This window comes from Arachis ipaensis, chromosome B7 (genome assembly GCF_059453495.1).
Source record: "Arachis ipaensis isolate K30076 ecotype BB chromosome B7, ASM5945349v1, whole genome shotgun sequence".
NCBI classification, from domain to species: domain Eukaryota; kingdom Viridiplantae; phylum Streptophyta; class Magnoliopsida; order Fabales; family Fabaceae; genus Arachis; species Arachis ipaensis.
The window spans coordinates 4,241,501-4,265,761 of record NC_142442.1 but is presented as its reverse complement, the minus strand read 5'-3'; the positions used below and the strand labels follow the sequence as shown (position 1 = coordinate 4,265,761).

The following is a 24,261-nucleotide window of genomic DNA, read 5'->3' as shown; positions in this document are numbered from 1 at the left end:
GGCCGATCACGTTTAAAAGTATCTAATAAATCATGTAATTAAAGCAAATTTCATTCAAACATTGATGAGCCACTTTCTATTTTCTAATCATATTTTCTTTTTCAACGTGGTTCTATTTTCTAATCTGTCTCCAACGGGATTTTTTATTTTAATAAATAAATTAATTATAATAATTACTGAAATAAATAATTTAAAAAATATTTATCAAAATAAATATTTTTTTTTATTTCGTTTATACTGGAAACGAGATAATTTTGTATATATGAGATAAATATCTACCGTAAGCGAGATACATGTAATTTTTATAAAAAAATTGAAAATAATAAAAAAATATTAATAATATCAATAATCTAAACTTTTAGCATGTAATTAGTACATAAAAAGGTTGATAGAAGAGATTAAAATGGATATGTTTGATCAATTAATACTCAAAAAAGTTGATGAGATAATGAGAGATAACCGTTTTAATTCTATTCCCACTATTTCCATCGATCTCTCCTAACAATTGGCAAACGGTTATTTTTATTTTTTAAATTTAAATCAATCCAATTGATCATAATTTAAACTAAAATTGATCAAACATATTCATTTTAAAAAAATTTTAATTAAATTATAATCCAATTAAATTGATTTAAATTTAAAAAATAAAAATAACCGTTTGAAAAGATTGATAGGATAGTGGGAAGAGAATTAAAATGGTTATCTCCACATGGATAGTGAGAGATAACGTGAGAGATAACCGTTTTGAGTATTAAATGATCAAATTTATCCATTTTAATCTCTTCTACCAACCTTTTTATGTACTAATTGTACGCTAAAAGTTTTAATTATTTGTAGATTTTAGTGTTTCTGTTAATAATTTTGTCTATTATTTTACATAAATGAATAATTATTAAAAATTTTGAATTTAAATTATTTTTATTAAATAACCTTTACTTGATAAAGGATTACGGACTAATCATAGAGTAAAATGTCATTTTATGTTAAAATTAATAATGTTACTCGAATTTAGACATAAGCATAACCTAGTCAAGTCTTGTCAAGTTTAGCCATAATAGACTGGGGTTGAGTTGAGTGAACCCAAAAGAGCAGCTGATGCCTAATTAGCCAAGCTAATAAAACCACATTTGAATATTTGATGATATGATTATGACTATGATTATGATTATCTTATCCATCTAGAGATTCAAACTCAACTCCAAGTCACTGTCCTTCCATACTCTCTTCCTCGTCCTCATCATCTCAAATCTCTGACCTGTCATCCTATGGCTACAGCATATACATATGCACATGCCGTAACATATTGCAACTCGCAACACAACCCGCCCATAATTCCCATCCTCTCAACCAACCAACACCCTCCACGTGTCACCCTTCCCTCCTCAATCCCACACTTTATTAGCACCATTACCACCTTCAACTTGAAGCACTTTCCATCACATTCCCTCCACACAGTCATGGTTACCCAAACGCAACAAAACGCTCCCTCGTCTTCCCCCGAACTGGGTTTTAAGCTGGTTGGATTCAAAAACTTCGTCCGAACCAACCCGAAATCGGACCGCTTCAAGGTAATCCGGTTCCACCATGTGGAGTTCTGGTGCACCGATGCAACCAACACCGCCAGCCGCTTCTCTTGGGGCCTCGGAATGCCGATCGTAGCGAAATCCGACCTCTCCACCGGAAACGCAGTTCATGCCTCCTACCTCCTCCGCTCCGGCGACCTCAATTTCCTCTTCTCCGCTCCTTATTCCGCCTCAATCGCCGGCGATGGTGCCTCCGCTTCCTTTCCCTCCTTCTCTGCCTCTGATTGCCACTCCTTCGCAGCTAAACACGGCCTCGCCGTCCGCGCCGTCGCCATCGAGGTGGAAGACGCCTCCGCCGCCTTCTCCGCCAGCGTCGCCAACGGCGCGAAACCTGTATCTCCGGCGGTTCTCCTCGACAACAGCGTCGGATTCGCCGAGGTTCATCTCTACGGCGACGTCGTTCTCCGCTACATCAGCTACTCCGCCCCGACCCGAGAATCAAACCTGAATCCTACCTTACGGTTCCTCCCTGGATTCGAAGCCGTGGAGGCTGATTCGTCGTTCCCGGAGCTAGATTACGGTATTCGGCGACTCGACCACGCCGTCGGGAACGTGCCGGAGCTGGCGCCGGCAGTGAATTACTTGAAGAAATTCACCGGATTCCACGAGTTCGCTGAGTTCACGGCGGAGGACGTTGGAACGAGTGAGTCAGGGCTGAACTCGGTGGTTCTTGCGAGCAACGATGAGATGGTTCTTCTTCCGTTGAACGAACCGGTGTACGGAACAAAGAGGAAGAGCCAGATTGAGACGTACCTGGAGCACAACGAAGGTGCAGGGTTGCAGCACTTGGCGTTGGTCTCCGAAGACATATTCAGGACTCTGAGGGAGATGAGGAAGAGAAGCACCATCGGCGGTTTTCAGTTCATGCCGTCTCCGCCGCCAACGTATTACCGGAACTTGAAGAAGCGTGCCGGTGATGTGCTGAGTGATGAACAGATTAAGGAGTGTGAGGAGCTTGGAATTCTTGTTGATAGGGACGATCAGGGCACTCTGCTTCAGATTTTCACCAAACCTGTTGGTGATAGGTCAGTGAATTTCATTGAATCATAATTGCAATTGCGGCGGCGCATTTTAGTTGCAGTCTTCGCCTGAAGTTCATAGTCTATAATTTAGTCAAGTCAAATGATCTCACAATTCTCAACTATCAACTTCAAATGAAAATTATGTTTGAATCTAGGACTATATAGTAGTTGACCAACTATAATCATTTTGAGATATTGTTCTTATTTATGCTATGAATGATGATTGGTTCTTGTTTGTGTTAAATTTGCAGGCCAACCATTTTTATAGAGATAATTCAGAGAATTGGATGCATGCTCAAGGATGAAGAAGGAAAGGTGTACCAAAAAGGTGGATGTGGGGGTTTTGGAAAAGGCAACTTCTCTGAGCTTTTTAAATCCATTGAAGAATATGAGAAGACTTTGGAAAGTAGAAGAACTGCATAATGGGATTCGGTCCCTTGCAATTTCCCTGAAAAATGAGAACTACCAGTGACTGAATAAGCTATGTTATTTAGATCCAATAATCAAAAGCTCATAGATAAAGCAACACAATTACACAGTCACTTGGGCAATGCTCCTTTCTTCTTGTATTATTTACCATATAGTTGTGCATGAATGATAAAATAATCTTTGGTACTAAAATGGTCAAAATATATTCTCTTCAGGACTATTGCCCTTACAAGTGATGTTAAAATCTTAACTTGCTTGAATGTTAATATCTTTTAGCTTTCAATTGTTGAAAAGTGAGATGATAAAATGGGAATTTGATGATGACATAGGGTAGCATTTGGTTTCAACACTCAACTTTACAGTAGCAGCCTGTTTTACTTGGCAGTTAGCAGTGCTTGTTATTTAATAAAACCTTGTTGATATTTGAAAATAGATCCTCTTCAGTTTTTTTAACAGTTAACAGAATCCAGTGTGATCTTTCATCTTTGATTCTATAAGTGGGACAAGAAATAAATAAGAGAGAAAGAGTAATGGATGGTTAGATTAAACACCGTATAATATTCATTTTTTTTTTCACTGAGAATCCACTCCCTTTTGGTGATGCCAAATTAGTGCAGAGAGCTAGGATTCCCTTGCATGTTACCGTAAAACAGAAATATCAAAGATTGGTATGTTACTGTTTTGTGTTACTAACAGATAAGTATTTGCCATGCGATGCATATACATGCTGTCACCTTGCCATCTGTATGAATGATTTGTCCATTCGTCAAGTGAACAAGAGAAAAAAGTTTCATATCGGAAAAAAAAACAAATAAATAGTGTTTGCTAAATGTGTGTAACTTCATGATAATCTGTGAAGATTTTATAACTGCGTTAAAAATAAAATATTATGTAGTCTAACTTTTTTTTTTTTGAATCTTATCAAAATCCTAACAAAAGTGCTACCCGGGTCTCCTGGGTGAAAGCCAGATATCCTAACCGCTGGACGACAACGGATTTGTTATACAGATTTCCAAATGTTTTATTAATGTATTTTTCAAAAACAATTGCTCAAAGATAATTTTAACAAACACAGGTGCAAATTGGGAAGACTAGATATTACGCCAGTCGCCCACACATACAATAATTTATCACCATATATTTATATCCCTTTTGTGTATTTTATATTTCAGGCTTTTGCAATACCTTATTTTCAAATCCATTATAAAAATTTATAATTATTATTAAAACCTACTATTAAAGCTTTAACACTTATTTAACGTACAATTGTAAGGCTTGGACTAAATTGGTATTTTTCTGATGGAACTAACAATATAAATGAAAAACTATTACATACAAGTAAGGTTGAGAAAGTTTGGACAGAGAAGTAAGGTTGAGAATGTAAATTGTAAACCCTGAATCAAGATAAAAACAACAAAAATTAATCAAACGATTTAGGCCCACTAGTAGTTTTACATACTATATTGGGATGGGATAATTATAAGTTCAAATTAGAAAAACCAAACGCTCATTGTAAGGCCCAACAAAAATGGCCTAACAAATAGTTTTGAACTGGAATTGGATAGGGGCCGCGCGAACGCAGGCCCCCACTGCCACAAATTATGATGTAGGCTCCACCACTTGGGTAGACCTTAAGCTGGCACCCTTTCCAAGTGCAATGAAAGTCACCAGCCTAGGCCATGGGCCTTCTTGATCACCCATTGACCCCATCCAGGTAAGTATGTTGCTCAATTCCACACACTTCTGTTTTATAACTCAACCTTCCATACTCCCTCGTTCTCCTCTCCGATGTGGGACTCTTGCATAACCCAATAGCAATTAAGTGCTCTGTTCTACCATGGATTACAAAACACATTAAGTTTCTCACAATTAACTTGAACTAATTCTTCAGTAATGAAAACTTAATATCGTCAATATATAGAGTTTTTATTCAAAATCAAATTAAACTGAATCACAAACACCGCCAATGTAAACTGAGTTTAATTTAATAAATTTGATATCGTAACAAAAAATTTAATGGATAAAGAAAAGTTGTTATAACATCATGATACATCCTACTTTATTTTATATCTCTTTTTATCAAATTAGAGTTTATTGGTTGACTTTATTTTGTTTTCGTAATTAAGATTATTTGTTTCCTATATTTTCAAAATATAAATCCAACAAAAATATATAAAGTCAGCTAAATATTCATATGGCCATCTATATAAAGATTGTACAAAAAAAGGAGGTTCATTATTATCATGAGAAATTGAAGAAAGAAAATAAGCTTATTATTATTACTATTACTCTGTAGTGTTATGTACTTATGTTGTTGGAAATAATCATCATCTATTTTTATAATTCAGTTTCCAAAGTTACATGGAATGAAATAATGGATGTGAATAAACCGCAACTCCCTTTCATGTTTTATGTTTTTTCATTTAAATCCTTTTAGCCTCTAGTGGTTTATTCAAACCCTCTACCACCTTATAAAACCAATAAGTTTAGGACTGAAATGTCACCATCATCCAAATGTTACAATTGGATAATTTTGACCTGTTCAAATCCATTATAAATAATATAATGATAATTATTATTAAAACCTAGGACCACGATCGGAATTATGGCGTACTAACTAAAAAGTGTAAAACATACTTTGTAAAGGCCCATCAAGGAAGATGGGCTCAGGTTTATTTTTGAACTAGAATTGGATAGGGGCCGCGCGAACGCAGGCCCCCACTACTACAAATTATGACGTAGGCTCCACCACTTGGGTAGACCTTAGGCTGACACCCTTCCCAAGTGCAATGGAAGTCACCAGCCTAGGCCATAGGCCTTCTTGATCACCCATTGACCCCGTCCAGGTAAGTATGTTTCTCAATTCCACACACTTCTCTTTTATAACTCCACCTTCCATACTCCCTCATTTCACCTCCTCGATGTGGGACTCTTGCTATAACCCAATAACAATTTCTCCAACTATGTACTCTGTTCCACCATGTATTACAAAACACGATAAGTTTCTCACAATTAACTTGAACGAATTCTTTTGTGATAATAAAGTAGAAGGACCATGAACATGAGATTATATAGAGACCACAATGTATGATCTGGCATTCCTAATAAAGTCTGTGATATATATGACAAGAGAGCAAGAGTTTGCTTGATATGGATTTCCATTCCATCTTCATGAGTACGAAATGAATTTAATTGCGTTTATGCTGTCTTTGTAGTGGCGTGCCCTCATGCATCTAATTCCATAACAGCATATATATATTATCTGCATATGCTTCAAATTTAAAACGACTTGTTTTTGTTTCTTGCTTTACATATATACCATTCAACTAACATGAAAAAACACTTAACAAATTATCACTTGTATATTTGTATATATATATATATATATATATATATATATATATATATATATATATATATATATATATATATATATATATATATATATATATATATGTAATGCACAAATCTTTAGGTTTGTGAAAATGAATTGCATATAAATTAAATGAAAATAATGGGAGGAAAACTTTGCAGGGATTGTGTGCCAGTGTTAGTGGGAAAAGATGGAGCATTTGAGAAGATTTTGGTGCCCATCAAATTGATCCACCATCCAAGGATTGTTGAGTTGCTAGACCAATCGGTGAAGGAGTTAGGGTATCCACAACGCTTGCTCAAGATTTCATATGATTCTAAAAGCTTCAAACTCGTGATTGCCAACATTTATCATGGCCATATATAAACACCAAAAGTATCAATGCATTTGATAGAAGTATTCTTGGTTATTACTTATTAGTGATAGTGGATTGGTTTGTTAGGAGCTTCATGAACATATAAAAAAAATCAGGGCAGCAATTACAGCATTAAGGAGTTAGTTGTACAAGATTGTTCTACACTCAGTTTTCTAAGTTACATGGTAGATTAATGAAGCAGATGATGTTAATAAAGTAGTATTTGCTCATTTGATGTGTAATCGGACAAGGGAAAGGCTATTTTATTTGCTCTATAACCAAATTTTATCAAATTAGAGTGCATTATCATTCTTGAGATGATATCGACAAATATATATATATATATATATATATATATATATATATATATATATATATATATATTTTAGCCAATTTTTTAAATTATTTTGTTTATATTAATTTTAAATTCTAAATCGTAAACCTTTTTATCGAATTTAAAAAATAATAAATCTTATTTTTTATGATAACAAACATCATTTGATTGAGTTTTTTTTTTTTTTTTGGGTCAAGATCATTTGATTGAGTTTGAAAGTCCAAAAGAATTGTTTGATATGTATGCTCGTAGTGTTGGCCCAAATTAATTTTTGGTTGAGCAAACTAATAAAAAAAATATCTTGCCTATGCTATTGATAGTTAGACAAAAAAATTAAGACTGAAATATAGACTATTAATGCAAAGAAAAGTATAGGGTACCAATATATTATCTGTCAATTTATTGTCAACAATAATTAATTATTATATTTTAAACACATAAATAAAGAAACATATCCAGAAAATATATCTATAAAGACACTTCTATTAAACACAACCATAAAAAAGACATTTTTATTAGACACATCTACAAAAATATTTCTATTAAACATATTTATAAATAAGAATTCGCAGAAGTTGGCAGAAATGCTGTTGTTAAGGTAGCGAGATTGTTAATGCAGATAAGTCTTTTCAACAACTAAGTTTTGGTTTAGCATGTGGACAAAGCTTTGAGAATCTTTGCTGCTGTTACTGAAGCTTTACTATTTCGGGTAAAACAAATCAAAGAAAAAGTGGTTCACTTTTTGTTGAAATCAAAATCTTTCATCAATAAACATGGAAGAAAAACGTTAAATAATGGAGTCAAAAGACAAAATCAAAGTGTTAATCTGGTTTAGCAAAAGAGTGTTGCAACTATGATGACTAAAATGTGTAAACAAATAGCCTCTAAAGCTACTTTGAGCTATTGTAACAATTCGAAAAACGATAAAAAAAAAATTATCTTTTTTCAAATTAAAATGAAGGATAAAGGATGGAATTTGGAACCAAAATTTAAAATTAAGAATGCTGATCTTACAAGTATTTAGAATTGAAATTACAAGAGGGAGTAATCCGCCGAAAGTTAAAGCCAAGGAGTGAGAATTGAAATTAAGAATTTTTCATAATTTTTTGGGTAATTTACGCATCTAAATTGTTTGACCCCAATATTACGCAAATACGTTGTTTCCAAATTTAATACGCAAATGCATTGTTTCACTATTTTATGTAAACCGCTACTGGCAGTAGCGGTTTACAAGTGTGCATAAATCGCTACAACCAGCTGCGGTTTATGTGTGTGAGTGTGTGAGTGTAAACCGCTGCTGTACGTGTGTGTATGTGAGTGTAAACCGCTACTGGCAGTAGCGGTTTACGTGCATGTGTGTGTGAGTGTAAACCGCTATTGCCAGTAGCGGTTTACGTGTATGTGCGTATACTATTTAAATAATATTATAAATAAAAAATTTAATTTATCATTTCACAATATAATTTAAAAAATATAAATATGCATGTAATAAATTTTTTATTTGTATTTATTATTAGAAGTGAGACCAAATTACAAATAAAAAAATACAGTCTTCAAAGTATTGAATTATATAAAGCAAGACTAATTTTTTTTATTCTCATCTCTTTTAAAATTTATAAATAATAAAATAATTTATTTTTAGCCAAAAGTTTATTAAATTATATATTTTACTCTTTAAAAATCACTTCATTCTCTTTTATTTATATCAACCATACAAAAGAGATTGGAGAGTTTGGAAAATGGGTTGTGTTCTTTGCTGCTGATTTGCATTTGAGGTTCTAGCTAAATGATTTTTTTTATTTGTGCAACTTTGTTGTCTTATACCAAAAAATAAAAATTATTTGTATTTTACAGTTGATTAATTAGATAAATAATAGTGATAGCATCATAATTTTGATTAATAAAATAAAAAATATAAATATGCATGTAATAATTTTTTATTTGTATTTATTATTAAAATGAGATTAAATAGCAAATCAAAGAGTGAGTACTCACAGAGTACTAAAATATATAAACTAAGACTAAATTTTTTTTATCTTCATCCCTTCTAAAACTCATGAATGATAAAATAATTTATTTTTAGTAAAAAATTCACTAAAGCATATACTTTTTCTTTAAAAATTACTTCATTTTTTATCCATATAAATCATATGATTGCAAAAAATATATACTCCGTTTTCTTTCTCTCAATTTTTTTAACTTAATTTAGCATAAACAAACATTTTTTCTAATCAACGTAAACCGCTAGAGGAACACAGAAACCGCTAAATTAAGTTACAAAAAAATTGAGAGAAAGAAAACAAAGTATATATTTTTTTGCAATCATATGATTTATATGGATAAAAAATGGAGTAATTTAAAAAAAAAGTGTATGTTTTAGTGAATTTTTTACTAAAAATAAATTATTTTATCATTCATGAGTTTTAGAAGGGATGAAGATAAAAAAAAATTTAGTCTTATTTTATATATTTTAGTACTCTGTGAGTACTCACTCTTTGATTTGCTATTTAATCTCATTTTAATAATAAATACAAATAAAAAATTTATTACATGCATATTTATATTTTTTAAATTATATTGTGAAATGATAAATTAAATTTTTTATTTATAATATTATTTAAATAGTATACACACACATACACGTAAACCGCTACTGGCAGTAGCGGTTTACACTCACACACACATGCACGTAAACCGCTACTGCCAATAGCGGTTTACACTCACATACACACGCACGTAAACCGCTGCTGGCAGCAGCGGTTTACACTCACACACTCACACACATAAACCGCGGCTGGTTGTAGCGGTTTATGCACACTTGTAAACCGCTACTGTCAGTAGCGATTTACATAAAATAGTGAAACAATGCATTTGCGTATTAAATTTGGAAATAATGTATTTGCGTAATATTGAGGGTCAAAGAATTTAGATGCGTAAATTGCCCTAATTTTTAAGTTACCTTTGTCTTCTCTTTCATATTGTTACATTGAATTTCTTTTTTCTGAATTTATCTTTTTTTATTTCTCATGGTACAAGAATTAAATGAGGCATTTAAAAATATCATATGAAAAAAAAAGACAAAGAGAATTGAACTTGAAAAAAAAGTCGTCATTAAATATGTCAATATATCTTAATATATTTTCTGTTTTGTATCATGATGTTAAAAGATTTTTCTTATTAAATTGGGTGAGCACATAGTGTTGAGAGTTTAAGCTAGAGAACTTAGTCGAAACAAGCTTAGTTTGAAGTTTTCTGAGTTACTTGATAGGATTAAAAATAATTATAGAAAATTGGTGTTTGTAGTCTTTAAAAAACATAGTAAAAATTCTATCATTGTTGTGGTAGAGACTAGATGTAGATTTCATTGTATAAAAACATCAAACTAAAATACATGGTGGGGTAAACTTCTCTCTGTTCTGTTTTATTCTATTCATTAAAAAATAAAATTATTTTGTCTCCTACATAATCACTATTATAGATACTGTAGAATCATTATCTCATATTTTTATAAATTTCAAAATTTAAAAAGATGTTCTAGATTCAATCTTTCTTATTTTTAGGTCATCTACAATTTTTATTTTTAATTTTAAATTATAATTCTAAATACTAAAGTTATCTAATATTAACTAACTTGAAATTAATTCTCTATATTGACAATGTTAGGATAAAACATATTAGATATGTTTATTTTGTATTATTAAAAATGAGTTTAATTTTAATATACTGACAATATAAAAAATATTATATGATTATTATTTATGTATTTAGATAAATTTTTAAGTAATAAATTTAAAAATTAATTATTTTTATTAATCTAAAAATTAAATTTATTAAATAATAATATAAACCTCTTCTCATGTGTGTAAGTATATTCTTTAGTTTGATACTTTGATGTAACATTATTATTCAGAATCATAGTCAACCTTTAAAGGTTAGATATCTATTATATTGGTTGCTCTCGTATAATAAATGAAGAAGAAGGTTACATAATTAATATAATTTATTATTTTCAATCGATAATTAATTAATATTATTTAAAAATATCAGATAAAAATATGATATTGATTTATTAGACTAAAAGTCTAAAACTATTAAATTGTTGACTAAAAATATTAACTAATAATGTAAACTAAAATTGTTGCACCTAGGGGTGTGCATGGCCCGGCCCGGCCCGGTCCCGAGTACTTTAGGGGCTAATTTGATGTGATTTCATCGGGTCTAGCGTCGGGTATGGGTCTCAAAAGTAGACCCGGTCATTATTTCGGGTCGGGTCCGGGTCATAGCTCGGGTCACCCGAAATCGGCCCGGTGGCCCGGTCATCATACACAATTAATATTTTGTGTTATTAGTGATGGATGATGGCTATTATTATGTGAAATTTAAGTATTGTAAACCTTAATATTTTGTGTTATTAGTCATTATATATAAGACTATAAGTTAATGTTTTATGTTTAAAATGCATAAGACTTTAGACTAATGCATAATTTTGTGTTATTTGTATTGATTTAAATATTTGGTGTTATTAGGCAATATTAGTATTGATTATGGTTATACTTTAATTTTAGAGAAGAGTTACTTCTTATTATATTTTTCTAAGTGAATTTTACCATGTCAAATAATGGTTGGAGTCTTGAAAATTTGGATATTTTTACATGCTAACTTACAAGAAGGTATCAAGGTAATATAATATTAACGGCCCGGTTTTCACTCGGTATAATCGTGGCCCGAAAGTGTATAGGTTTCATCGGGTCTATGGTCGGGTTCGGGTCTAACAAATAGGCCCGGTATATATTTCGGGCCGGGTTTGGGTCACATCAAACTCGGTTTCACCCGGCCATGCACACCCCTAGTTGCACCTCTATTTTTTTTTTTTTTTATAAATTAATAATAGGTTGTGTTGATATGTAGGTAGGTAGGTAGGTTGTTAAATTTAATTGCATGAATTAGGATTTTTTTTTTTTTCCACTTTAATTTCCGTGTGGCATACATTATGCACACCACAAACAGAGAGCAAGCAGTGGATTACACTCCAAAAAAATGGATTAAAATTAAAGGGTCCTTTTTCAATATAGTTGTCCCCATATACATGTATATTTCATGGACGTAATTACGTAAAGCAAAGAAGAAAAAGACATTTAAATCACAAGAGGTTTATGATATTCATATATGTCCATTAATGGAAAAACTACATCATATGTGGACTCTATATCATTCTTTATTTGCTAACAAGTTTCTCTTTCTACCAAGAAGCAACATTGGAGTAAAAAAAAAAAAAACAAATAAATATTGCGCATTATCAATGTGTCTATGTATGAGATATGGCACTCTACATACCCTTTCTTTCTGTCATGATTTTTTTTTTATTTCTTGAATTTTTTTTTTCGGTCTTGGAAAATGTTCTGATGCAATGCATTTAGACCAACCATATGAATCTAGCCAAAATGCATGCTTGATCAATATATTGAACATGAATGAAAGTAATGTTATTACATTTTATTTTCTTAAAAAAAAAGGTTATCATTTATGAAGCAATATCATAATAATATTATATAAAGGAGGTGAAAACGTCTAAAATATCTTTTTTTTAAGATGTTTTTTAATCATTAAAATTTAATATATATAATCGATTAAATCGTATTATTTTTGTCAAAATTAGATTAGACAAATTAATTTGATTGAAAAATGGTGAATCAAATTTTAAATTGATCTAAATTAATATTATTTTTATAAAAAATGACTACAATACCTTTATTATTTTTGGTGACTTACAATACCCTTATTATAAAATAATTAAAATATTTCTATTATATATATATATATTGAAAATTCTAATTTCTAGCCTTTTTCTTCTCTGCTGTCATAAAATTAGTATTTAGAGTTTTCAAAATTAATATATATATAATAGGAATATTTTTAGTTATTTTTTATTACAAAATATTAATTTAAACCGGTTCAAAACTTAATTTATTAATTTTTCGACTAAATTGATTTGTCCGGTTTAATTTTAATAAAAATAATACAGTTTAATCGGTTATATGTGTTAAATTTTAATTATTAAAAAATATCTTTAAAAAAATATTTTTAACATCTTTATCTAAGTGGCTAAAACTTAAAAAGTTTGAATTTAAATCCAATAAATTAAGTTTAAATCCAATAAATTAAGTTTTCATATAATTTTCCAATCCTTTTTTTTCGTTATATATCCCTACACATATTAACGTATATTTTTCCAAACCATTAAAAGCAGAAGTAATTAAGCAGAATTTCCATCACAAGTTTATGTTAACAAGGTTTAGTTTTCGCAGTTGTACATTTGTTTCAATTAGAGTATAAGAAATTTCATATTTTATTACATTTTTCACATTACAAATATAAATATAAGAGATTAATGATGACACCTATTACATTATTAAAAGTTTCATATACTACTACATACAATTTATTGAATGATAATAAAATGGTTTAAGATTACTAGTGAATGTATTAACCTCATTTTGTTAATTATATATCAATGTTTAACTATATAAATCAATAAATTAAGAAAGGAAAATTGCTTTCTCTACTTTATATATTTAAGGAAGCATTTGTGTAAAATCAAACACAAGCAGAAGATACCAGAAAGAATTAAAAACATAGATATGCACCACTGATGCACAAGTCACGAGTGACAAACTGACAATGCTTGGAAATTGAAATTGAAAATGACCACCACACATACGTTTCAAGCACCGAAACATGTCCAAATTAAAACACCTGGCAAGAAGATCTTCTAGTAAATTGGGCAATCAATAAATAATTAAATACCCACCATTTTGGATATTATCATCTTATTTTTATATTATTAAAATTTAAAATTTAAAATTTTATTAGCCAAGTATTGAATAAAAAAGATAAATTTTGTTAGTCACATAACATTGTTTTAAAATTTATATAAGATAATCTTCATATAAAAGTAGAATTATTTATGTCAATTTATTTACCAAAACAAACTAAATGTACAAAATATTAGGAACTTTTTATTTTTAATATTAAAGTGGTAGAGGTATTTTTTCAAAATGTGGATTGTTGGGGTGTTATATACAAATATGGAATCGTTTAATTAGAGAAACAAAAATTGGACCATTCAATTTATTAAAGGTACAGAAATTGGACCGTTCGATTTTTAGAGGTACACAAATCGGACCGTCCGATTTGTAGAAATACAGAAATCGGACCATCTAATTTGTGGTAAAAAAAATTAAAAAATTTGAGGTACAAAAATCAGATCATCTGATTTATGTACTTTTCACAGTTTTAAAAAACACCAAAAATTACAATATTAAGGTATATCACCACTTCTACTTCCATAACAAAAAAAATTAGCCAAATATTAGAACATTTTTACACTGAAAAATTCATTATTTGTACATAAAATTTATCACCTTTTCAATTGATATCTAATTTCTCATTAAATTTTATTTATTTTTTCCTCAAACTCTTGAACCGCAATTAAACTCACCGAGTCACCATGTGAGTCCCTAGACACCCTACCCCCCTAGAAATTGACCAAATACTAATTTCATCGTTTTCTTTATCTTTAGCTTTGCCTTCTCCATTAATATATATAAAACCGTGAGTCACCAAACTTTCAAAAACATGTGCCCTTTTGTCACTTCTTGTGATACCCTAATGCCGTAACCTATTTGACAAGCACATTTCATTAGAAAGCATAGAACCTTCTCTCTCTTAAATCTATAACATTGCCCTCTGGTGTTACCATTTCGTTCCGCATTATTAGGTGCATGTATTTTTCATGACGTGGCCCTTTCACCTTATATCTACCTATATATATTCGAGATAATAACATTTATTTTCATGGGTATTGTCTTCAATAATCAACTTCACTAAGCTTTTTTTTTTTTTTTTTTAGATTTTGTTTCACTTATTTCCCTATTAACTACATAGTAGTTCTCTTATGGCTTCATCATATGAGAGCAATGATATGGACTTAGTAGAAATGGATTTAGAGGTTGAAATTGATGGGGATCTCCTAAGAGAACTTTTAGAAGAACAAGAAGGCAAGGATGACAATGGTGATAAGGTAGTATGTGTTGCAGAACCTATGGTAGTAGAAGGCAACAAGGTTAACCCTAATAACATGATCGACGTGGAGCAAGAAAAACAGCAGCGGAAGAAACAAGAGTGCCACTCGACCGATGATTTCGAGTGGCTGAACATGATGGACATGGTGACGGTGGAGCCAAAGGCTAGTAATGATCCTCTGGATGATGTGATAATGACGAATTGGATTTCAGATAATAATAATGATGATGACATATTTGGAATGATAGATTTTGGTTTAGGCTATGGTAATGGAGAATATAGTTACTCTTCAATAATGTCTGAAGGGTTTGTCTCCAATGAAGTGATGAGTTACAACTGTTGCCTGTGGGAGAATTATGATATCTAGATGCATATAATAGAGTTTGGTATTATATAGCTAGGTCTAGAATTAATGAAAGCAGGAATAAGAATTTGAATAAGTAGCTGACTTATGAAATAATCTTAGCTTATAATGCATAAATTTTAGAAGCATAGCTAAAGGTAAACTATATAGCTTACCAGGAGTAACTTTGTGTTTCTGTCAGGCAGAAGTGAAAGAAACTTAAGGGGCATAACAAAAGTTGTGACTTTGTCCATGTCCTATTATAGATATGCACTTTTCATCTACAGCCCCAGTAATTTTCCCCATTTACTTCTGTTATATGTATATATTAGACATGATATCATACTAAATATCCTCTGTAATAGTTTCTTAAAGTTTCTTTGTGAATTGTCTGAAATCGGAAATTTACCTTCACCTTCACCTTCAGTTTTAATATCTCATTTACAACGCATGATATGACTTTGCTACATCCACTTTTATCCTTAAACTAATAATAATAATAATAATAATTATTATTAAGACCCTAATTAAACTATATATCAATTATCATTACTAAAACTCAACAACTCATTTCGGTACCAGACAAGACAAATATAAATACTCAGCAGCTTCTTTCAATGTCACATTGTCACTGTCCAGATCAGGTTTCAAAATCTTGGTTCTATCCTGGCTCTAACACAATTCATTTTGATTAATAAGTTCATAAAAGGAATGAGAAACAGTGTGAAACTGCACATAAATACACCCAGTGAACGAAAAAAAGCAGCGTGTATGTTGAGGGGGTAACAAAAAGACAAAAAGTACGCACCAGAATCATCATATTTGGTCCAGTTTCCTTTTTTTTTTTTTAAATCTTAACCCCTTTCCCCCTTTAATTTTCTTCTATAAGGTATATTTGTTCCATTTGACTGAAGTGCAAGGGAATTCATAATATCACTTCGTTTCCAGATTGTCGTCACAACTCACGAGTCACAAGCCAGTCTTTGAAAGCTTTGCTCGATTCCTCGAACTCAAACCGCAAAGCGCAAAAGTGAACAAAACATAGATTCTGGCTAACCATCTTTAGACCCAACAACAAATTTGGCTATGAAAAATCCAATTGTATCAAGTGGGGATGATGGATCAAACCTCTGAACTAGGTTTTCCTCTCCAGGTCGTAACCACTCCCTGTGAAAAATAAAGTTCATATGAACTTCTTAATTAAACAATCTGCTATTTTATAGTTTGTTGAATTTTGAAATAAATACGTATACTTCTAAGGTTTTCAATTGGGTGAGTACTTACTCCAGGTATCCGTTGGGAAATTCACAACTACCAACTAGTCCAGGTCCTCCTAGTCTTGGGTGCTGAAATAAATAAAATACCAAATCTTAATTACTCAACCAAATTATGAAAACGAGTTTTATACTAGAGGCCTAGAGGGATATAAATCTAGTAATCAATCAAAAGGACAAAATAGGAAACTAAGGAAAGGACATCAAACCTGTGGTGCCAATGACAGGTATTTGTATTTATCCAAAGCATACCGAACTAAAGCTTCATTCTCACCGGGATTAATTGTACAACTATCATAATGGAAAGAACAATGTAATCAATAACCGTTTCATCTAAGCACGACAGGAAATGGAAGGCAAGGAATCCAATAAAAATGACTAGCAGATTTTAAGATAAACTCTATAAAAATAAGGTTAAACATGCATAAAGAGCAATGTGATCAGCAAAATGTGCACTCTTACGTTGAATATACAATTACTCCACCTGGTCGAGCCAATTGAACAGCCTGGTCAAACATCCTTCTCTGGTATTTTCCATGGTTTCTTAAAGATTCAACTGTTTCCTGCCAGACAAGGCATCACATAGTGAATTCTCTTTTCCTGGTAAAAAACAACAATAACAAACCAAACTAACAGTGACACTCAGATGGCAATGGAATAATACATTGATAATCCATGCTAATTGGTCAAATTCATGCATTAATTTTCTGGGCAAGTATGATAAATTTTAGTACAGAGGATCTTGCACGAACTAGATTGAAATAACCACAACTTCTACAGACTCCCATAGATAATATTAGGCATTTGTTTAGATATACAAGTGCTGAGGCGGGTTTTAACTTTTAATAGTAGATAACTATCCATGAAAATACTCAGCATGCAATGAATAGTAGAGGAACTAACTCTCCTTCCATATAATCAGGTCCCATTTTCTATCGTATTGCAGCATGAAAAATGGTCTAAGATTATAGTTAATTACAAATATAAATCAAAGTACATGAAAGATTATGTGAATGACTGAATGGAGCCACTTCTACCTCTCCAGCAAATAACCGAGGCCTTAAACCAAGGGCAGAACAGGGAGCATCCAGAAGAACTCTATCAAAACTATTAGGAGAGAAACCTTTTGAACCATCAACCCTGCCACCTAAGCTTTGATTTCTTCCAGGTCCGTTTCGTGCTCTTCGCATACTCTTCCGGATGTCAGCTTTGCTCAAATAAACTTTTCCGTTAGCCTTTTCACCATTACCTATTGTCAGATTATTTAACAATAGATTTGTAAATAGATGATGCAGAAATAACATTTAGGTATAACAAATACAAAACAGGAAAGAAACAGAAGATAATAGCAAAGAAGAAAAATTAAGGAATAGAACTTACCCACCATTTTCCTCCATGACCTCGGTTTTTAACCTATCTTCAATAATAGACAAGATTCCTTCTCCTTGCACATTTGATGAATCAGACACTTTATTTGCCATACCATTATTGGCATCACAAGAGCTTGGACCAATAGAAGCGTTAGTATGGTTTCCTCGACTAACAGATTTAAGAGCATCCAATTTAAATGTCTTTATACAACTCAAGCCCATTTCATTTGCCCTTTTCTGAATATCCAGCACCTAAACAGCCATCATCATTCATCAGATAAATTTACAGGGTGTTCACTGTTAATTTTAGAAGTTCTTTTGCAACCTAAATAGATGTAGGTATATATGTAAAGGTTGACTTACATGGTAATATTAGCAGGAATATACACACACACACACACACACACACACACACATGTAATGATATAACAGTCATCAAACACAAACTACTAGATAGGAATTTACAAGATTATCTGTATCCTTTCAGAATTTCCACCTTGTTATGAGATCTATCAGTTGCGATGATCTCTCCTTCATCCTTCATAAGTATTGCAATTGCGGTTGTTTTCCCTCCAGGTGCAGCACACATGTCTAGTATCCTCTCACCCTTTTGCGGATCTGAATATTACAAAATCAATCTATATAATGTTATACATTAAATTACAAAGAGGTAAAGGTCTAAGTGATTATGAATCCTCCTCAACATAAGAAAATTCAAAACAACAAAGAAGAAAGCGAGGGAAAAATCAATGGCACAGAGTAAAAGAGCTATATTACTATGAATCACATGCTATAATGGTTCAATTTGGCAGTATCAAATGGGATGATTGGGATCATAGCAAGACCTAGCTGGGTTTTAATCTGTAGTACTTGCTGGAAATCATAATGAAAATGCATTTACAACCAAGGAAAACAAATAGGCCATAGTAATTGTAAATCACAACTGAGACCACAATTTGTGTACCTAGAGCATGTGCAGCAACAATACTTGGCAGGTTTTGAAGAAATATTTCTCCTTCAAGAACATCTGGGAAACCAAAAGGAAACAGTAATATAGCAGCCACATAATCTTACTAAGCAATAGAAGAACTGCTAAATGAAATAATTTTTCCCGATAAATAAAATATATCCCAGATATAAAAGAGAGGGTGAAATTTACTATGAAAAGAATGAAGTTCATATACTCTGTTCTTCATCTCCACACCAACTCCTTCAGGAACCCGAAACAGTCCAGCCCTTGACATCATTGCTGTTCCTTGGCCAATATAAAGCCCATTCCGTTCAAAATAATATGGATCTATAAAACAAACAAATAAGAAATTCTGCCAACCATATTCTTGACAGTTAAATTCAACGAAAGCAACTACCTTAATAAAACATAAACATAATTTGTTCAAATGACCTCCAAATATTTTACTATTTAAGCTTATTTTGAAGACCAAGTTTAGAAGAGGATTCTACAAAATTATCATCTCCAGAATCCAGGGGAAAAAATACACTTCCTACCTGCTTGTGATCCTTGGAGAACAGTACCACGTGTCATACCAATACCCCATCCCCCATCCACACCCTTCTGCTCCACAGCAACTGAGACTGCAACAGTATCTCCTTTCTCAACATGAGCACTGCAAGCCATTACACCAGGAACATATGCCTAAACGAAAACTAGCATCAGGAACCAGTGAAATACCATCAATAAGTATTTACCATAAGATAGAAAGCCCTACAACCAAACCAAACCTTACCTTTTGCATACTAGGGAAACTGAAAACTTATAATAATACTTTCAAATATAAAAGTACACATCAAGGCAAGAAGCTTTGAACATTTTGGGTTTTGGGGAGAGAAAGTAGACAACTTATGCCTACTGTATAGAAGAGTACAAGAAAAAAAAAATCAGAGAAAAGACATTTTGGCATGACATATCTGTATACTCTATTACTGCAAATAGCAGAATTCTCAAACAAGCACATCTTTTCTTATACAGGAGCTTCGTACTATCACTGTGGAAAAGAAAACAACCTGAGCACCCCGAAGAACAGCCTCGGCACACTTCCTACTAACGATGACCTCCTTGGGAGGAGGCAAATCAGGTGCATAACCATAATTGATGTGACGAGGCCCTGAACCCCAAACAAACACCACATATTCCATCCCAGGAATCTGGCACTTAGAAACAGCACCAGCACCAATACAATCCCCTCTTAAAGGATTACTATCTCCATCTTCGCTTTCCACCAATGCCAGGTTCCCATTAGCACCATTCTCAGAGACATCCCCAGAACCTGAGGAAGACTCCTTCAAAATCGCCCGTAGCTTCTCAACAACAGCATCAGTAGTGGATCTCATCGTGTTAACCCGAATACAAGAGTACCTAGAAGGACGGCTGCGATATATAACCAAGAAACCTAACTTTACAACTCAAAATTCCAAAACAACATAACAACAAGTAGCATTAGCATATTTGAAAATTCAAAATCAACCTTAAACCTCTCCATACATGTGCTGAATTACTGAAACGCAGATTAATATACACATTAGCAATTTTGATCATAATACATTATCAAGTAAACTCACAAGGTATCGAGTCGAACACAGCAATCAACAAACTCAGCCTCATTTGTTTCACTTCCTACCTTAACCGTGCATATGCTAGCAATACCACTATAACTAAATTTAACCGTTTCTAACTAAGTAACTGACTAACTAACTAATGAGCTACTAAGATGCGAGAGAAGTAGTTACGTTAGAGCGATGGAGATGCGAGAGAAGCGTTCAACGCCATAAGCTTTGGCGAAGTAGTTATGCACCTCCGGGTTCCATTTGAGGGTTGGATTGAAGGAGTATCGATCGGAGTGGAGTTGTTGTTCCTCCATTGTTGTTTGATGGCGGTGAGTGGCGGCAACGTTGGGGGTTTTATGGAATCGTCTTCTGCAGCTTCCAAGGGTTTTCAGCAGCGTAAGCGTTACCCTCTCTTTCTTCATTCATTCAAACAAATTAAAATCACGCTTCTATTAATCAATTAATATTGGGGGGAAATGAAAAAAAAAAATATCGAGTTAAACAATGGTAGTTAACATCAGTTATTAAATTAAATTAATAATATATATTACATATATTTTGTATTTTAAATTAGTAATCAATTTTTTATATGCGTATTATATCGAGCGGGTGAAATAAAATACCAAATTTACCATCAAAATATTGTTTATAAATAATTTTTCAGTAATCACCAAATGTTAGATTCATGCAACAAGTCTAATCATAAGCTAACTAACCGCTGTTTTTCTGTTAACATTCATGTTGACATTGCATAATCTAAAACGTGATGTCAAATTAAATCTTTGATGGTTATGGAAAAAATTTGGTTATTTGGTTATTTTGTGCAGTGAATAATCTTTTTTAGTTATTTTTTGTGTTCTATTATAACTTCTAAGTTTGTCTATGTACTTTTTTTTTATATTTTTTAATTTGATATATTAAGAATTAATTTATAATGAATTATAATTCTTTTAAAAAATTATCGTTAACTAATAAATTATTATATATAAAACAAAATTTAAATTTATGTTATTTATTTAAACAGATTAATAAATTAATTACTAAACTAACTAAAACTAATTTTATTTGCTGCTTGACATAGTCAAATTTTGAATCCGAATACACTTATTTTAAGTGATTCATAAAATTTGTTTGTTTTTCTTTTTAATATAAGATAATACTGTAGAAGCCCGTTATGGCGTTATCCATGAATGCCATTGCTAAACTCAACAAAACCTTGTGACAAAAAAAAAAAAAACTCAACAAAACCACACACACTGGGCCTATACTATAAATGTTGAATTTAGTATTTGGTTTTCGTTCATGCCTTCTTTTTGAATGCACATGGAGCAAGTAAAACTGAATTTGTCTTGACTTAGATTCGATTTAACCTAATAATTAAGTCTATTTTTAAGATCTTTATCCAATCTTAAATCTAGTAAAATCATACTACTTTTATCTCGATGGAGTAAAATCTAAATTTTGATAAATTTTATGTCAAAATTATGATGCACTCATTTATTAAAAAAAAAACTTGTTATAAAAAAATTGATAAACATTTAAACTTGAATTTATTCATAAATTTTAATTTTATAATTTTTTTATTTATTTTTTAATTCAACAAATATGATTAAAAATAAAATAATAAGCTTATAATTAATATAACATAATGTTAAAATTAATTTAAAACATATATACCTTTTTTAGTCCTCCTAGGATGCACATAGGTCGAGTGAAGCTGCGTTTGTTTTGACCCAAATTCGACTCTAAATAATGACCAAGTCTATTTTTTATACCATTATCAAATCCTAGACCCAATAAAATAACACCAAATTAGCTCTGAATTATTTGGATTCGAGCCGAGTTGAGTCATGTGCATCCCTACCTAGCTCTTTGACCAACTTTAATTTACTTGACTTATATTATTCAATATTTTTAAAAATAAATAATTACTTTTTACTATAAAAATTTGATAAAATTAACCATACAAAAATTAAACTAATATTATATCCATGACAAATGAATTATGTCTTATAAAAATATTTATTTTTTATGTACAAATATAAAAAAGAAAAAAAAAACATTCGCCATGCAAAGTTTGTGTTTCAACTCCTGAGTTCCAATCCAAATAATAGTATAACTTCAGAATATAAAAAGGAAATAAAATTAAATTGAATCAAAGAAAACAAACCCAATAATACAAATTAAGATGAAAAAGAAATTAGAGACTCTTGTATTCATACGCCAGAGTCAAAGCAAGATATCGATTCAGATCTAAATCTTCTTTGTTCCTCTTTCTTCATCACTAATGATCAATTTAGATTTCTGTATTAAGAGATGAATTTTGATTTTTAGATAATGTTAAAAATAGTTAGGGTTTTAAGATTAATCTATATTAGAAATGACAATAATAAAGATAATTTAAGAATTTAACTTATTTTTTGAGTGGAGTCAATACAAATTTAACGATTAAATATTTTTATCGAGATAATACTCAATTTGGTTCCTGAACTTACACGCGAGTCTTAATTTAGTCTTTGAGGTTTCAATTGTCTCTATTTAGTCTCCGAAGTTTATAAGCGTGCCTCATATTAGTCTCTGAGACTATTTTTAGTATAAAAATGTTAATAGAGTGCTGTTGTAGACTATTACATGTCACGTTAAAACTTGTAAAATGATGCAGTTTTGATTTTGACATTTAAATAGCTCAAAAACGACATCGTATTACTTATTTTTGTTAGGTAAAATTTTAATAAACACCATTTAAGATGTTGTTTTTAGGTTATTTGAGTGCCAAAACCAAAACGACATCATTTTACAAAGTTTAGTGTGGCATCCAGCTGTCACGATAGTGTTCCGTTAACGTTTGTACCTTGAAAATTATTTCAAGGACTAACATGAGTTATGTTCACAAAGTTCAGGGACTAAATAGAAGCAAATGAAACTTTAATGACTAAATTGAGACTCGCGTGTAAGTTCAAAGACCAAATTGAATATTATTTCATTTTTATCGGATAAAACTCAACTTTCATAAATATAACATAGTTTAATTTTTTCGTAACTAATTTTATCAGCATTTAAACTTTTTATAGTAAAAAATGATTATTTACTAAGATATTAGTAAGTTCTAATATCTATGTAGTGTTTCGTTGAAACAAGTAATTAAATTGTTCCCAAATTAACAAATTCACTTATTAATAAATAGCTCTCAAATACTCATACATACATTTATGTGTCTAATACCAATCAATTAACATCAATTATAGGTTGACTCATAGCTAGGTTAAATAACGTGAATCTTACTAAAGAATCTTGACGTAAATACAAAAATGTTATTTATGTATTAAAATTAACTACTAAAATTATTTATAATGTATTTATATAAAAAATATATATAATTTAATTTATTTTTAATATATATTTTGTATATTAATAAATATTCTATTTTAATAACTAATTTAATATATATTTTAATAATTTATTAGAGACATCAAAACTACTAAATTAAAATTCATTCATTCTATTTACTTTGGATACTTTTAAATATTATGAATT

At 31.2% G+C, this 24,261-nt stretch overlaps 2 protein-coding genes and 2 non-coding genes across 5 annotated transcripts; 1 reads left to right on the top strand and 3 right to left on the bottom strand.

Annotated features, from left to right (window-relative positions):
- The first annotated feature begins 1,162 nt into the window (after nucleotides 1-1,162).
- On the top strand, nucleotides 1,163-3,226 carry PDS1 (4-hydroxyphenylpyruvate dioxygenase). The gene is made up of 2 exons (XM_021107044.2): nucleotides 1,163-2,608; nucleotides 2,857-3,226. Exons 1-2 carry the CDS (start codon nucleotides 1,266-1,268, stop codon nucleotides 3,026-3,028), a joined length of 1,515 nt encoding a protein of 504 aa, XP_020962703.2. The 5' UTR covers nucleotides 1,163-1,265; the 3' UTR covers nucleotides 3,029-3,226.
- Nucleotides 3,227-4,595: 1,369 nt separating this feature from the next.
- LOC148550185 (U1 spliceosomal RNA) lies at nucleotides 4,596-4,756 on the bottom strand. The gene has a single exon (XR_015894723.1). It is a non-coding gene; the product is annotated as a U1 spliceosomal RNA (small nuclear RNA).
- A 971-nt stretch (nucleotides 4,757-5,727) lies between these two features.
- Nucleotides 5,728-5,888, bottom strand: LOC148550184 (U1 spliceosomal RNA). The gene has a single exon (XR_015895302.1). It is a non-coding gene; the product is annotated as a U1 spliceosomal RNA (small nuclear RNA).
- Nucleotides 5,889-16,091: 10,203 nt separating this feature from the next.
- On the bottom strand, nucleotides 16,092-21,164 carry LOC107609664 (NOL1/NOP2/sun family protein). 2 transcript variants are annotated; one of them, XM_016311673.3, is made up of 12 exons: nucleotides 20,911-21,164; nucleotides 20,188-20,551; nucleotides 19,672-19,819; nucleotides 19,325-19,462; nucleotides 19,130-19,192; nucleotides 18,662-18,783; nucleotides 18,180-18,417; nucleotides 17,833-18,044; nucleotides 17,258-17,358; nucleotides 17,005-17,086; nucleotides 16,806-16,867; nucleotides 16,092-16,688 (listed from the first exon to the last, which is right to left on the bottom strand). In XM_016311673.3, the coding sequence occupies exons 1-12, from the start codon at nucleotides 21,147-21,149 to the stop codon at nucleotides 16,574-16,576; spliced, it is 1,884 nt and encodes a 627-aa protein (XP_016167159.2). In that variant the 5' UTR covers nucleotides 21,150-21,164; the 3' UTR covers nucleotides 16,092-16,573. The 2 variants fall into 2 exon arrangements, 1 of the variants encoding a protein (XP_016167159.2); XR_015892279.1 differs by having other exon boundaries at nucleotides 16,189-16,688; nucleotides 17,258-17,351; nucleotides 20,911-21,159.
- Between the last annotated feature and the right edge of the window lie 3,097 nt (nucleotides 21,165-24,261).

Excerpts from the sequence above, each read along its gene's own strand:
- PDS1 (XM_021107044.2), top strand. The coding sequence starts at position 1,266 with ATGGCTACAGCATATACATATGCACATGCCGTAACATATTGCAACTCG. Across the intron at positions 2,609-2,856 it reads ACCAAACCTGTTGGTGATAG|GCCAACCATTTTTATAGAGA; the intron begins GTCAGTGAATTT and ends TTAAATTTGCAG.
- LOC107609664 (XM_016311673.3), bottom strand. The coding sequence starts at position 21,149 with ATGAAGAAAGAGAGGGTAACGCTTACGCTGCTGAAAACCCTTGGAAGC. Across the intron at positions 18,418-18,661 it reads CTGATAGATCTCATAACAAG|GTGCTGGATATTCAGAAAAG; the intron begins GTGGAAATTCTG and ends ATGGCTGTTTAG. Across the intron at positions 16,689-16,805 it reads TTTCCCAACGGATACCTGGA|GGAGTGGTTACGACCTGGAG; the intron begins GTAAGTACTCAC and ends TATTTTTCACAG.